Raw genomic sequence first — 15888 nt, 5'->3', positions numbered from 1 at the left:
CTCCCGAGTAGCTGGGACTACAGGCGCCGCCACCTTGCCCGGCTAGTTTTTTGTATTTTTCAGTAGAGATGGGGTTTCACCGTGTTAGCCAGGATGGTCTCGATCTCCTGACCTCGTGATCCACCCGTCTCGGCCTCCCAAAGTGCTGGGATTACAGGCTTGAGCCACCGCGCCCGGCCTGTAGTTTTAATAGAGATGGGGTTTCACCATCTTGGTCAGGTTGGTCTTGAACTCCTGACCTCGTGATTCACCTGCCTTGACCTTCCAAAGTGCTGGGAGCCACTGCGCCCTGCCTAATTTTGTATTTTTTAGTAGAGATGGGGTTTCACCATCTTTGCCAGGGTGGTCTCGAACTCCTGACTTCAAGTGATCTGCCTGTCTGGGCCTCCCAAAGTGCTGGAATTACAGGAGTGAGCCACCAAGCCTGGTCTTTTTTACATTTTAATCTTTGATATATTTGAAATTTGTCTTGGTGAATAGCGTGAAGTGTAAATCCAAGTTAAAATTTTCTAGATGTCTATCCAGTTATTCTAACACCAAATACAATTCCACCTTTTTCTTTCTGACTTGAAATGCTACCTTCAGTATTATACTAAGTTCCTAGGTAATTTGGATGTATTTTTGATCCTTTGTTTGTGCTTCATTGATTGCAAATCAAGCAAATCAACTGTGACTCCATTCTTTCTTGATGGCAGAACCCTGATTTTTCTTTTTTTTTTTTTTTTGAGATAGGGTCTTACTCTGTCACACAGGCTGGAGTGCAGTGGCGCGACGATGCCTCACTGCAGCCTCGACCTCCAGGGCTCAGGTGATCCTTCCACCTCGGTCTCTTGAGTAGCCGAAGCTACCACTATGCCCAGCTACTTTTTGGTATTTTTTTTGGTAGAGATGGGCTTTTGCCATCTTGCCCAGGCTGGTCTCAAACTCTTGGTCTCAAACCATCTGTCTGCCTTGGCCTCCCAAAGTGCTGGGATTACAAGAGTGAACCACCTCGTCTGGCTAGAACTCTAATTTTTTTTTTTTTTTTTTTTTTTTGGAGAAGGAGTCTCTCTCTGTCGCCCAGATTGGAGCGCAGTGGAGTGATGTCAGCTCACTGCAACTTCTGCCTGCCAGGTTCAAGCAATTCTCCTGCCTCAGCCTCCCAAGTAGCTGGGACAACAGGTGTGTGCCACTACACTTGGCTAATTTCTTTTGTATTTTTAGTAGAGATGGAGATTCACCATGTTGGCCAGGCTGGTCTCCATCTCCTGACCTCGTGATCCACCTGCCTCGGCCTCCTAAATTGCTGGGATTACAGGCCCGAGCCACTGTACCCAGCCTAGAACTCTAATTTTTAATGATGATTTTCCTCCACTACAAGCAAGTCTTTAGGGAAAGTAACTCACAAATCAGACGGAGAGTAAATCGTGATTGATCTAAGCTAATATTGGTGGTCGTATTCTCTTTGGTATTTATTGGCTTATCCGTGTTACTTGAGGGGAAATCTATTGAGTAACTACTAAGAAAAATTGTAGCTTATTAGACATATAAGGGGAGATGTTTAGCTAGCATTTAGATATGTAAGTATGAAATTCAGAATAGAGATATAATTTTGGGGCTATCACAGCATAATAATATTTAAAGTAACATGATGGGATAAGATTATCAAGGAGTGTACATGGAAAAGATAAAAAGTCTAAATATTGAGCCTTGGGGTACTACAGTATTTAGAGGTCAGAGAAATGAGGAGAAACTAGGAGCAGCCAGTGAGATAGAAGACCTAAGGGAGTGGAATGTCATGGTAGCCAAGGAGGGGGAAGTAATGAGCTGTGTTTAGCGATGTTGGTAGGTCAAGTAACATGAGCACTGAGAATTGACTGGTGTCAGCAAATGGACACCACTAGTGACCTTGACAAGAGCATTTCAGTGGAGTGGAGGAGGTAAAAGTTTAGCCAGAGAGGATCTCACCGAAAATGAGAAAAAGGATGTCAAGGCCAGGCGAGGTGGCTCATGCCTGTAATCGCAGCATTTTGGGAGACTAAGGCAGGCAGATTGCTTGAGCTCAGGAGTTTGAGACCAGCCTAGGCAATATGATGAAACCCCATCTTTACAAAAAATACAAAAATTAGTTGGACATGGTGGCACACGCCTGTAGTCCCAGCTACTTGGGAGGCTGAAGTGGGAGGATCGCTTGAACCCAGGAGGCGGAGGTTGTAGTGAACTGAGATCGCACCACTGCACTCCAGTCTGAACAACAGAGTGAGACCATGTACAAGCCACCTTTGTGAGGCATTTTGCAGAAAAGAGAATGGAGAAATGGGGCAGTGGGTGGGGGATCAAGTCCAGTCAAGAGAGGGTTTTTTTTGTTTTCTTTTAGAGATGGAGTCTCGCTCTGTTGCCCAGGCTAGAGTGCAGTGGCGTGATCTCGGCTCACTGCAACCTAAGGGAGGGTTTTTTGTTTGATTGTTTTAAGATGGAAGAAATAAATTCATGTTGCTATAGCAATGAGAGGTAATAGCAGAAAAATAGTGATGTAGGCGAGAGGAAGAATTGCTGGATAGATGTCTTTGAGAAAGTGATGTGGTATGCGACCTAGTACTTGAGCTTCTCAAAGTATGATCAGTGGACTAGTGACCGTCTAGAAATGGTTTGTCACCAGTTTGTGACAGCGATTCAGAATTAATATTTTGAAACTTTTATAACAATTTGACAGAAAAATTTTATGTGTGCTGGATTTAATAATAAAAATTCTGCCTAGCATAGTCAAATTAATAGAGACAGAAAGTAGAACAGTGATGGCCGGGGATTGGGGGAAGTTAAGAATGGGGAGTTATTGTTTAATGAGTACAAGCTTTCAGCTTTGCAAGATAAAAAAGTTCTGGAGGCTTGGCACATCGGCTCACGACTGTAATCCCAGCACTTTAGAAGTCTGTGGCAGGAGGATTACCTGAGCCTGGGAGTTTGAGACAAGCCTGGGCAACACAGTGAGACCTTGTCTCTGCAATAAATAAATAAATAAATAAATAAATAACTAGCCAGGTGTGGTGGTACGTGCCTGTAGTCCTAGCTGCTTAGGAGGCTGAGGTGGGAGGATTACTTCAGCCCAAGAGTTTGAGGTTGAGTGAGCCGTGATTGTGCCACTGTACTCCTGATGGGTGACAGGGTAAGACCTTGTCTCAAAAAATAAATAAATAAAAGAAAAATGAGTTCTGGAGTTCTTGACGGGAATGGTTGTACAACAATGTGAATGTATTTAATACCACTGAGCTGTACACTTTAAAATGGTTAAGCAGATTTTTAAAAGTCTGGGCTTGCATTTTGGATGCTTGTTTTTAAATTTTAATTTTTTCTAGTAATTAATTTTGGTTGTATTTTACAGAAATTTAGTTTTGTGATTGGGGATAAAACCTGGGTCTTTTAGCACAGATGCTTGAGAACTGAGGAGGATTTGACATTAGCTAAAAGAGAAATGATTCGCTTGCAGTAAGGAAAGGAAGGCAGAGAGAGTATCAAAGCAGAGGTACAGGTTAGTTGGAAGTCATGGTGGGTGCTGGGAACTTGTAGATGTTCTTTTTGGTTTGTTTGATTTTCTCATGAATTGGAAGCAAAATCATCAGCTAAATGAGGATGAGGGAGGAAGTGTTGGAGGTTTGAAGAGACAGGAGACTTGAAATAGTTATGTAGCAAGGTGGGAGAGTGTGTGAAACTGGAGAAATGTGGTAGGGTAGCCACGCATTATGGCCCCTGGACAATAATGATCTCAAATTTACGGAGGGTCAGTCAACCACGTTTGGCTTTTTCTCCACCCACTCCATTGCTGGAGTTCCGTCAGTACGAAGAAAGCAGAGAACAACTAGAGAAATGAAGGTAATACTGAAGAAATCGACTTCATGTACTTCATGTACTCACTTTCTCCCCAAAACAGCTTAGATTCTATTAGATTCCATTTCATGATGGACAATAGAATCTAAGCTGTTTCAGGAAGAAAGTCAGTACATGAGGCCAGTGTGGGGAGGAATAGCGAAAAGGTAGTTGGATCAGTGGATTTAGGGTCTTGGAGTTGAAGTTCTTGGAGTTGGAGTATTATCCGAGGGAGTGAGCTAGAAAGGAAGAAGGTTGTGGCTGGGCGCAGCGGCTCACACCTGTAATCCCAGCACTTTGGAAGGCCGAGGCAGGTGGATCACCTGAGGTCGGGTGTTCGAGACCAGCCTGGCCAACATGGTGAAACCCTGTCTCTATTAAAAATACAAAAATTAGCCAGGCTTGGTGCCGGGTGTTTGTAATCCCAGCTACTCGGGAGGCTGAGGCAGGAGAATCACTTGAACCCGGGAGGTGGAGGTTGCAGTGAGCTGAGATCACACCACTGCACTCCAGCCTGGGCAACAAGAGCGAAACTCCATCTCAAAAAAAAAAAAGAAAGAAAAAAAAGAAAGGAAGAAGGTTGCAATGGGAGTTAGAGGATCAAAATTAAGATTGTAGAGAAGTTACAATTATTCGTATGAACATGAGAGTGAGAGGCTGAGCCAAGAATGATCCCTAGAGAAGAGTCTGAGAGGCCAGAGGATTGGAAGAATTAGGTGAATTTTGAAATCACCAAGAATTTTGACAACAGTAGTAATGAACCAGAAGCCCAAATCTTAAAGAATGATGATGAGTGACAGAGGAGTCTATAGGCGACCAAAGCGAGCGGTGCTCTAATTTCTTGTCATAATGTAATATTTAAAGCTCTTCATATTTTTAAGGGAGGCTAGCATTTGGGGGTGTGTTGCTCCTTTAAGGATCTGGGAGGGGGAGAAACTACGGGTCGGGCTGGGGAGGGGGCGGGACCCCTCGGCTGAGTCTGCGCATTGAGAGCGGAGGCGGGGCCAAGCGCGGGCTCGCGCGCCCGGGTGGGTCCTCGCGGGGGCGGAGTCTGCGCTCGGGTTCGGGCTGCGGCTGCGGCTGCGGCTGCGGCTGCTGCTGCTACACTACTAGCTTAAGGGAAGGAGGCCGAGGCCTGGGCCAAGCCCGGAGCCGCCGCTCGCAGGAGCCTCCTGGAGCCTCCGCGCCGGCTCAGCCTGGGGGCGGGCTCCGGTCCGGCCCGCCGCCGCACCCAGGACGGAGGCTGCATGCCCGAGGACCAGGCCGGCGCAGCCATGGTGAGGGAGCAAGGCCTGCCCTAGCCGCAGCCGCCCGCCACCCTAGCCCCCGCCCGCCGCGTTAGCCCCTGCGGGCTTGCCCCTCCCTGTCTCTGGTGTCCCCTCCGGCTCCCTGCCTTTACCTCTTTCCCTCGTTACCGCCCCCTCGGTGTCCAGCTCCTCCTTGCCGGTGCTCCCCCATTCACCTGCTGGGGTGAACCCCTTTAGGTGACATCCCTGAATCTCCCTTCTCCCCGATGACACCCTTTTTATCACTCCCAGTGACAGCCTTTTTCGCATTCCTTTTGTCGCCCACTCCTTGTCCTTTAACCCTAACCCTTCCCTCCGTTCTCCTCTATCATTTTGCCTTTTTTTTTCTTATGTGATTTTTACTTTCCCCCCTTTCCTCTCTATTTTTCACTGCTCTTCCTTGCTCTTCTCACCCCTCTTCACCATTTTATCTCCACTGCCCCCTCCTCTCCGTGTTCCTTCTCCCCTTCGTCCTCTCCCATCCGCGTTTCCTCTTTATCGGATGTCCTCGCTCGGTTCGCTTTCACAGCTGTCCCCATTTCCTTCTACGGGCTTCAGGGGTCTAAGCAGTAACAATTTGAGGACTGTTGCTTCCTGGGAGCTGTAGGTCGGGCAGATAGGGATTTGTAGGCTTGCTTCTTCCTTTTCGTTTTTGGAGGCATTGAAGAGATCCTGGAAGCCTATTAACTAGTGTCATTGCAAAACCGGAGTGGTGGTGTGTTACAGAGCAATGAAGTGAGGGCCAGCATGCATACTGTGACCTCAGGAGAGATCTAGTCTTTTGACAGAAATAGCTAAAAAATGTTTTGAATTTCTTTTTTTTTTTGAGGATCTTTTAATGTAGAGGTACAGCTGGAGGAATTTAAAAATACTTGTTTACAGACTTGACTATTATTAAATGATTTGTTTTCATTTGGAGGCAGAGACCAAGGGCATTTGAAGACTGACAATCAGCTTGGCAGGTTGTGACTGTCTCTTTAAATCTTCTAAAGAGTTCATTTGTTTTGCCCTGTCTGCCTTTAGTTGGGAGAACCTTATATTTGCAGATTTTCTTTCTGTCTGAAAATAGGTTAAGGCTTCAGTTGGTTTTTTTCATTGAGTTGGGTTATAAGTGGTTTGCTGTACATTTATTGAAAACATTGCTTCAACATATGCAACAAGCTAAATTTTGGTCTCTGCGAGGAATAAGGCACAACTAAGTCCTGATAATTACGTTCCCCTAGGAGGTTAGTCAGTTTCTTTTTTTTCCCTCCATCTGTTTTTTAGAAAAGTGATGTACTATTAAATTATTTAATCTGTGAATTTTCCCTAACTCACTCTTGCATTTTTAGTCTGTCATTTCCCTGTGTCTGTCTCCTTCACTTTCACACACTGTTAATTGTATGCTAACCTGTTTCTCCCTGTGGAATGTAAGTTCTAGGTAGCAACCGTGCCTTACTTATTATTCCAAGTGCCCCGGCCGGCTAGGTGCTTGAATGATTCACTTTATGGTCTCATTTCCCACCTGACTAGTATAAACTTAAATTGAAATTTGAGGTAGCTAGTGGATTACACAGAAAGAGTGAGTTTGAGAATCATTGTTTGGAGATGATTTTGCTCTGTGGCCCAGGCTGGAGTGTAGTGGCACAATCATGGCTCTTTGCAGCCTTGAACTCCTGGGCTCAAGCGATCTTCTCACCTTAGCCTCACAAGTAGCTGGTACCACAGGCACGGACTGCCGTGCCCCACTAATTTGTAAAACTCTTTGTAGAAATGGAGTCTCACTGTGTTGCTCAGTCTGGTCTTGACCTCCTGGATTTAAGCCATCCTCCCACCTTGGCCTCCCAAAGTTCTAGAATTACAGGCATGAGCCATCATGCCTGGGCAGAGAATCTTAATTTTGGTGCAAAAATGATCTTGAGTGAAGTATGATGATATACTTTTCAGAATAAAGAGCCATCCTACCTAAGACATCACATTGCTATATTTTTGAAAGTGTGGGCCCTTCCATTGAGAATGAATGTATGAGAGGGAGGAGTTATGAACTCCGCTTGAGGTATTTAGGATTCAGAAGTGTCCTTTGAGCTGGGCCTGAAAGTTGAATAGGGTTTTTATAGATCATTTTGGGAAGGGGAAGAATGCCTCATGAATGTGAGTAGCAAGTGGAAAGGATGCCCTCACAGGGATTTTTTTTTTTTTTTTTAAAGAAAGAAAGTAGGAAGGAATTAGGATGCATTGTAGGAAGTAGTATTACCATTATATAGCATGGAAGGATGCAAGAATGAAGATGTGTAGTAGGAAATGAGGCAAGCAAGATATTGTCTTAGCCCATTCAATCTACTATAACAAAATACCGTAAACTAGGTAGCTTGTCAACAACAGAAATTTATTTCTCAGAGTTCGGAAAGCTGGGAAGTCCAAAATCAGTTCCCCAGCGGATTTGGTGTCTTGTGAGGGCTGTTCCTGAGTCACCTTTTCACTGTTTTCACACGTGGTGGCAGGGGCCAGGTGGCTCTCTGGGGCCTCTTTTATAAGGGCACTAATCCCATTCATGTGGGCACTACACTGGTGATGTAATCACCTCCCAAAGGCCCCACCTCCTCATACCATTACCTTGGGGGTTAGGATTCCAACATGTGAATTTAGGGAGACAAACATTCAGACCACAGCAGACATATTAGGCATGATTATGTTTTAAACTTTGCATCTAATTAACTTGATTTTTCCTTGATGGTTAAAACATGTACACACAGAGTAACAGTGTATGTATGGGAGAGGTGAGGAGAAGGCAAAATGTTAGCTTATTTTGAGCTAGGAATTATCAGTAGAGGCTACTTTTCCTCGTGCAGTATTTTTCGTAAATAATAAATACAGTTGAATAAATGGTTATTATAAAGCTTTGTATTTTATATTTGTTAATTTTTTTTTTTTGGAAACGGAGTCTCGCTCTGTCGCCCAGGCTGTTGCACCCGGCCATTTGTTAAATGTTAATTAGGTTGCGTTTGAATAGTTGAGATGTTTAAGATGAATTCTTGATTGGGCATGGTGGCTCACACCTGTAATTCCAGCACTTTGGGAGGCCAAGGCAGGTGGATCACCTGAGGTCAGGAGTTCGAGACCAGCCTGGCCAACATGGCAAAACCTCGTCTCTACTAAAAATACAAAAATTAACTGAGTGTGGTGGCATATGCCTGTAATCCCAGCTACTCGGGAGGCTGAGGTAGGAGAATCACTTGAACCCGGGAGGCAAAGGTTGCAGTGAACTGAGGGCAGGGCCTGAGAGTTTGCAGTTCTTTTTTTTGAGGCAAGGTCTTTCTCTGTCCCTAAGCTGGAGTGTAGTGGCATGATCGCAGCTCATTGCAGCCTTGACTTCCCAGGCTCAAGCGATCCTCTCACCTCAGTCTCCCATGTAGCTGGGACCACAGGTGCCCACCATCACACCTGGCTAATTTTTATATTTTTTGTAGAGATGGGGTTTCGCCATGTTGCCTAGTCTGGCCTCGAACTCCTGGGCTCCAGTGATCCTCCCACCTCAGCCTCCGAGAGTGCTGGAATTATTGACATGAACCACTATGAAAGTTTGCATTTCTGTCGACACCCATGTAATGCTGATGCTGCTGGTCTGTGAACCACAATTTGAGAACTACTGGTCTAAGACATAGTCCTTACTTTTAATTAATCTAACAATGTTTTTGGAGTGTTGTTGACTGTGTTGACATTGGGGAAATCACAGATAGTAAAATAGATGTGACCTTTGGCATTTTTCATCTTATGTATATAGAGCAATTTTATTTATTTATTTATTTATTTGCTTACTTACTTACTTTGAGATAGGATCTTGCTCTGCTGCCTACACTGGAGTGCAGTGGCATGATTATGGCTCACTGCAGCCTCAAACCCCTAGGCTCAAGCAGTCCTTCCAGCTCAGCCTCCCAAGTAAAGCTAGGATTTCAAGTGTGCTCTGTTATATGCAGCTGATTTTTTATTTTTGTGTAAGGAAGAGATCTCCTTGTGTTGGTCAGGCTGGTCTCAAACTCCTGGCCTCCAGTGGTCTTCCCACTTTGGCTTCCCAAAGTGCTGGGATTACAGGTACAAGCCACCACATCCAGCCTGTATAGAGTAATTTTAAATGTGAAGAGTTTTAATATATCTTGAGTTTGCTGAAAAAGGACAAGTTGATAGCTGGGCATGGTGGTATATGCCTGTAGTACTATCTGCTCTAGAACCTGAGGTGGGAGGCTCACTTGAGCCCAGCAGTTCAAGGCTGCATTGAGTTATGATCATGCTACTGCACGCCAGCCTGGGCAACAGAGTGAGACCTCATTAAAATTAAAAAAAAAGAAAGAAAAGAAAAGAGAAGTTGTGGAATAATGGAATAGTTAGGAGTGACTTAGCAGAGGTCTTACTTTCAAGTAGAGAACTGAGGGATTAAATTGTAGGAGTTATGTAAAGAATAGGCGAGATAGGCTGGGTGCAGTGGCTCATGCCTGTAATCCCAGCACTTTGGGAGGCCGAGGCGGGTGGATCACCTGAGGTCAGGAGTTCGAGACCAGCCTGACTAATATGGAGAAACCCCATGTCTACTAAAAATGCAAAAATAAGCTGGGCATGGTAGCAGGCGCCTGTAATCCCAGCTACTCGGGAGGCTGAGGCAGGAGAATTGCTTGAACCTGAGAGGTGGAGGCTGCAGTGTGAGCAGAGATTGTGCCACTGCACTCCAGCCTGGGCAACAGAGTGAGACTCTGTCTCAAAAAAAAAAAAAAAAAAGTCCAGATAGAAGGAGCAGCATGTGCAAATGACCTGTGGTGATAACTCTCTCTTGCCTGCCTAACTCTAACATATCCTGGAGTTCTCCATTCAGGGAACTCAGGGAAACCCTATCCAAAAAACCTAGGTCACTCCCCTCTTTATTATGTAGCACTTTTTCATAGGATATATAGCAACTGTAATTTTATATTTCTTACTATAATTATTTAATTAGAGTCTACTTTCCATGTCCAGAATGTGAAAATCATTGATAAAGAGATGATTTTTGACCAGCTTCTAAGGGCTAGGTGATGTTCTAGGCACTGTGATTACAGAGATTAAAAAAAGACTTGAGATACAGGGAGGGATACACAATAAATAAATTATAAATGTATAATGACAATAGTTATATAATAAATACTAAGGAAAAATAAACCAGGGTATGATATAAAGTGATAGTGTGTGTGTATGTGTGGGGGGCAACTATTTTAGATAGGATGGTTAAGCAGCAACACTAATAGCTTTTATTTATTTATTTATTTATTTATTTTTGAGACAGGATCTCACCCTGTCACCCAGGCTGGAGTTCAGTGGTGCAACCACGGCTTGCTGAAGTCTCAACCTCCCAGGCCCAAGCCATCCTCCCACCTCATCCAACTCAAGCAGCTGGGACTATGGGCATGCAGTACCACGCCAGGCTAATTTTTGTATTTTTGTAGAGATGGAGTTTCACCATGTTGCCCAGGCTGCTTTCAAACCCCTGGGCTCATGTGATGTGCCCACTTTGGCCTCCCAAAGATCCTGGGATTACAGGCCAGAGCCACCGTGCCTAGCCTATTTTTTTCTTATGACAGTGACATTTTGAACTAAAAAGATGGAAGTTATTATTAACATCAATAAATGTGTTCTTGAAACTTGAAAAAGGATGTGTGTGGGGGAATCAATAAATAAATTGAAATCCCTTCCAACCTTATGCTTTTGTACCATAAGTCTGAGCAGTCTCATGCCAGTTTGAATCAGAGTCATTCAGAAGCCCAAGTGGAGAAATGTCCTACAATAGGAAGGAAATCTTACTAAATTTCCTTCTTGCTTAAAAAAAAATTATATATTGCATATAGAGATTAAACATCAACACTAGTGGCATTCTGTATCTCCCGCTACTATTAGACATATAATTTATTAGCTGACTAAAATTCTAAATAATTTGGCAGGACATGATGGCTCACGCCTGTAATCCCAGCACTTTGGGAGGCCAAGGCAGACGGATCACGAGGTCAAGAGATTGAGACCTTCCTGGCAAACATGATGAAACCCCATCTCTACTCAAAACACAAAAACTAGCCGGATGTGGTGGCGATCGCCTGTAATCCCAGCTACTCCGGAGGCTGAGGCAGGAGAATCACTTGAACCTGGTGGGGCGGAGGTTGCGGTGAGCCGAGGTCAAGCCATTGCACTCCAGCCTGGACAAAAAGAGCGAAACTCTGTCTCAAAAAAGAAAAAGTAATAATAATAATAATTCAACATAGGAGGTTATTTTCCTTAGATAAAGCTCATGCATGGAAGCAATTGTATACAAAAACAGATTTCCTGTTTCAGTAAAATTTACAAACAAGACTCAGCTAGTTCTCTGTAGGATCATCATTCTAGTCATTTTCAGAGTATCTTGCATTGAATTTCTCTATGTAAAATTAAGTTACTGAGAAAGTTTTTATCAAATTTTACTGTGTGGTAAAATTTGTATATCAAACCTTTTATAGATTCCCTTGATTTCAAAATAATAGTAATATCTCTTAAATAGAATGTTAGTTTTTATTCTTTTTTATTAAATGTGTTTGTTGTAGAGGTCATGCTTAATGATTTCCAAGAGTGTATTTTTTGTATAGTTTTTGTGAGGCTGGGCATGGTGCCTCACGCCTGTAATCCACATCTGTAATCCCAACACTGTGGGAGACAAAGGCAGGTGGATTACTTGAGCCCAGGAGTTCAAGACCAGCCTGGACAACATAGTGAGACCCTGTCTCTACACAGAATAAAAAAATTAGGGCACATTTGGAGTCCCAGCTACACAGGATGCTGAGGTGGGAGGATTGCTTGAGCCTAGGAGGTTGAAGCTGCAGTGAGCAGGATTTGCACCACTGTACTCCAGCCTGGGCAACAGAGCAAGACACTGTCAATCAATCAGTCAGTCCATCAGAGATATCTTGATGTGTCATTTAAGAATCATGCTCAGATAAATGTACTTATTTACTCTTTTATCATCAATGTACTTATATTTATTGTCTTTAACTGTTTGTTATACGAAGAAAAGCTACTGTATTCAGTGTTCAGATTAAGTTATAACAATGAAATGACGTTATCATGACCCATTCCCCTAATTCCCACTAATTGACACATGTTGAGTAGATAAATTCTTGGATACTCTCAAACTATTCTATTTTTATAAAGGAGAAAATTTTAGATAATTATTAAATATTCAAAAATATACAAATTGAAATAGACATCAATTTTTTTTATTTTTTGTTTTTTCATAGTGACAGGGTCTTGCTCTGTAGCCCAGGCTGGAGTACAGTGGCATAATCATAGCTCACTATAATCATGAACTCCTGAGCTTAGATGATCTCTTGCCTCAGCCTCCTGAGTTGCTAGGACCACAGGCATACGCCAGCATGCCCAGCTAATTTTTTTTGTTTTTGTAGAGGTAGGGTCTAGTTTATGTTGCCCAGGCTGGTCTCAAACTCCTGGGCTCAAGTGATCCTCCTGCCTCAGCCCCTCAAAGTGCTGGGATGTCAAGCCATGAGCCCAGCAGACATCAATATTGAATGTAATGATGTGAGCCTATAGATGAATTGGGAAATGCTGGCTAAAACACTGCTTTTTTTTTTTTTTTTTTTTTTTTTTTTTGAGACGGAGTCTCGCTCTGTCGCCCAGGCTGGAGTGCAGTGGCCGGATCTCAGCTCACTGCAATCTCTGCCTCCCGGGTTTATGCCATTCTCCTGCCTCAGCCTCCCGAGTAGCTGGGACTACAAGCGCCCGCCACCTCGCCCGGCTAGTTTTTTGTGTTTTTTAGTAGAGACGGGGTTTCACCGTGTTAGCCAGGATGGTCTCGATCTCCTGACCTCGTGATCCGCCCGTCTCGGCCTCCCAAAGTGCTGGGATTACAGGCTTGAGCCACCGCGCCCAGCCAACACTGCTTTTTTCATAGGTCCTAGAACTAGCTTTTAAAGTATATTTAATAAGTGGTAGAAATAGTTATTATTAACAATGGAATAAAAGGTTTTTTTTTTTTTTTTTTTTTTTTAAGAATCTCAATCTGTCGCCATCTCAAAAAAAAAAAAAAAAAAAAATTAGCCGGGCGTGGTAGCGCATACCTGTGATACCAGCTACTCAGAAGGCTGAGACAGGAGAATCACTTGAACCTGGGAGGCGGAGGTTGCAGTGAGCCGACATCGCGCCATTGCACTCCAACCTGGGCAACAAGAGTGAAACTCTGGCTCAAAAAAAAAAAAGTGATTTGGCAGTATGGGTTCAAGAACCACAAAATTGTACACACTCTCTGACCAATTTTCTTGTTATTTTTCTTTTATTTTGAGATGGAGTTTCGCTCTTGTTGCCCAGGCTGGAGTGCAATGGTGCAATCTGGGCTCAGCGCAACCTTTGCCTCTCGGGTTCAAACGATTTTCCTGCTTCAGCCTCCCGAGTAGCTGGGATTACAGGCAGGCACTACCATGCCCAGCTAATTTTTGTATTTTTGGTAGAGATGGGGTTTCTCCGTGTTGGTCAGGCTTGTCTTGAACTCCTGACCTCAGGTGATCTGCCCGCCTTGGCCTCTCAAAATGTTGGGATTACAGGCGTGAGCTACGGTGCCTGGTCCAAATCACTTCTATAAAGCACTTTGAAGAAGAATATATCTTCAGCACTTAAGTATTTCTTTGACAAACTTAATGCTACAAGTACTATTCTCACGCGAAGTAATCGTGATTAAGATTTTCCAGGCTCATAAATGAAAGAAAAATAAATTCTGTAGTAACTAGGCAAGGGTGGAATGAGAAAAGAACACTGGGGGCGTGCCACTCTTCCTACTCAGATTTTTTTTTATTTTGAGACGGAATCTCTCTCTGTCACCCAGGCTGGATTGCAGTGGCGCAATCTCGGCTCACTGCAACCTCTGCCTCCTGGGTTCAAGTGATTCTCCTGCTTTAGCCTTCTGAATTGCTGGAACTACAGGCGCCCACTGCCACGCCTGGCTAATTTTTGTATTTTTAGTAGAGATGGGGTTTCACCGTGTTGGTCAGGCTGATCTCGAATTCCTGACCTCAAGTGATCTGCCTGCCGTGGTCTTCCTACTCAGAATTTTTAAATTTCTCCCTGTTGTCTGAGACAATAGACCCTGTGAAGATAACTTTTTAACACTGAAAACCTTGAGAGCCAGGACAGTAACATACTTTCAGAATACATTAATTGTGGGGGGAAAAAACCAAAAAGCAGGTCCGGTAGGAATTCAGTAATATTTTAAAATGATACTCTGTTAAACCTAACATCTATTACGCATTAAAAATATCAAGATATTATTGTGTACAGAGTGTACTTGATATGCATGTGAATTTGTGAACTCCTTAAGATCCTTGTGGAGCCTGCAGTTTCGGCCCTCTAGTTTACAGTGGTCTTACAGGGCTGTTGTTCTATACAGATTGTACTGCACAACTCAGCTAACAGCCATTCATATAGATAGCAATGAATCTGCAGAGATCCGTACCCTGTGTACTTGGTGATGTCTAGCACATAGTAGGGACTCAGCAAATAGTTGTTGAATGAAAGTGTTTTATTTATTTGTTTGTTTGTTTGAGATGGAGTTTCGCTCTGTCACCTAGGCTGAAGTGCAGTGGCGTGATCTCAGTTTACTAGAACCTCTACCTCCAGGGATCAAGTGATTCTCCCACCTCAGCCCCCTGAGTAACTGGTATCACAGACGTGTGCTACCACGCCCAGCTAATTTTTTTTTTTTTTTTTGAGATGGATTCTCGCTTTGTCACCCAGGCTGGAGTGCAGTGGCACCATCTCGGCTCACTGCAACCTCCGCCTCCTGAGTTCAAGCAATTCTCCTGCCTCAGCCTCCTGAGTAGCTGGGACTACAGGCACATGCCACCATGCCCAGCTAAGTTTTGTATTTTTAGTAGAGAACAAGGTTTCACCATGTTGGCCAGGCTGCTCTCAAACTCCTGACCTCTGGTTATCCGCCACCTCAGCCTCCCAAAGTGCTGGGATTACAGGCGTGAGCCACCATTTCTGGCTAATTTTTGTATTTTTTAGTAGAGACAGGGTTTTGCCATGTTGGCCAGGCTGGTCTCGAACACCTGTCCTCAAGTGATCTGCCCCCTTTGGCCTCCCAGAGTGCTGGGATTATAGGTGTGAGCCACTGCGCCTGGCCTGAAAGTGTTTTATATAGTATACTAGGACCTTTATTATCTGATCTTTTTTACTGCTTTAGCCTTATTTCTTTTTTTTTTTTTTTTTTTTTTTTTGAGACGGAGTCTTGCTCTGCCACCCAGGCTGGGGTGCAGTGGCCGGATCTCAGCTCACTGCAAGCTCCGCCTCCCGGGTTTACGCCATTCTCCTGCCTCAGCCTCCCGAGTAGCTGGGACTACAGGCGCCCGCCACCTCACCCCGCTAGTTTTTGTATTTTTAGTAGAGACGGAGTTTCACCGTGTTAGCCAGGATGGTCTCGATCTCCTGACCTCGTGATCCGCCCGTCTCGGCCTCCCAAAGTGCTGGGATTACAGGCTTGAGCCACCGCGCCCGGCCTTTTTTTTTTTTTTTTTTTTTTGAGACAGAATCTTGCTCTGCCACCCAGGCTGGAGTGCAGTGGCCGGATCTCAGCTCACTGCAAGCTCCGCCTCCCGGGTTTACGCCATTCTCCTGCCTCAGCCTCCCGAGTAGCTGGGACTACAGGCGCCCGCCTCGTCGCCCGGCTAGTTTTTTGTATTTTTAAGTAGAGACAGGGTTTCACCGTATTAGCCAGGATGGTCTCGATCTCCTGACC

The 15888-nt window shown here is 44.3% G+C and overlaps 1 protein-coding gene across 1 annotated transcript in view; it reads left to right on the top strand.

Annotated features, from left to right (window-relative positions):
• The first annotated feature begins 4871 nt into the window (after window positions 1–4871).
• ZYG11B (zyg-11 family member B, cell cycle regulator) overlaps window positions 4872–15888 on the top strand; it is a 106302-nt gene continuing 95285 nt past the window's right edge. Inside the window, exon 1 of the mRNA XM_033226345.1 lies at window positions 4872–5117. Coding sequence (XP_033082236.1) covers window positions 5088–5117 — 30 coding nt within the window. The 5' untranslated portion in view covers window positions 4872–5087. The remainder of the gene's footprint in view (window positions 5118–15888) is intronic.

The sequence above is a fragment of the Trachypithecus francoisi genome, unplaced genomic scaffold (genome assembly GCF_009764315.1).
Source record: "Trachypithecus francoisi isolate TF-2019V2 unplaced genomic scaffold, Tfra_2.0 Lachesis_group12, whole genome shotgun sequence".
Classification (NCBI taxonomy): Eukaryota; Metazoa; Chordata; class Mammalia; order Primates; family Cercopithecidae; genus Trachypithecus; species Trachypithecus francoisi.
The sequence above is the reverse complement of the archived record's forward strand: the minus strand, read 5'-3'. Positions and strand labels throughout refer to the sequence as shown.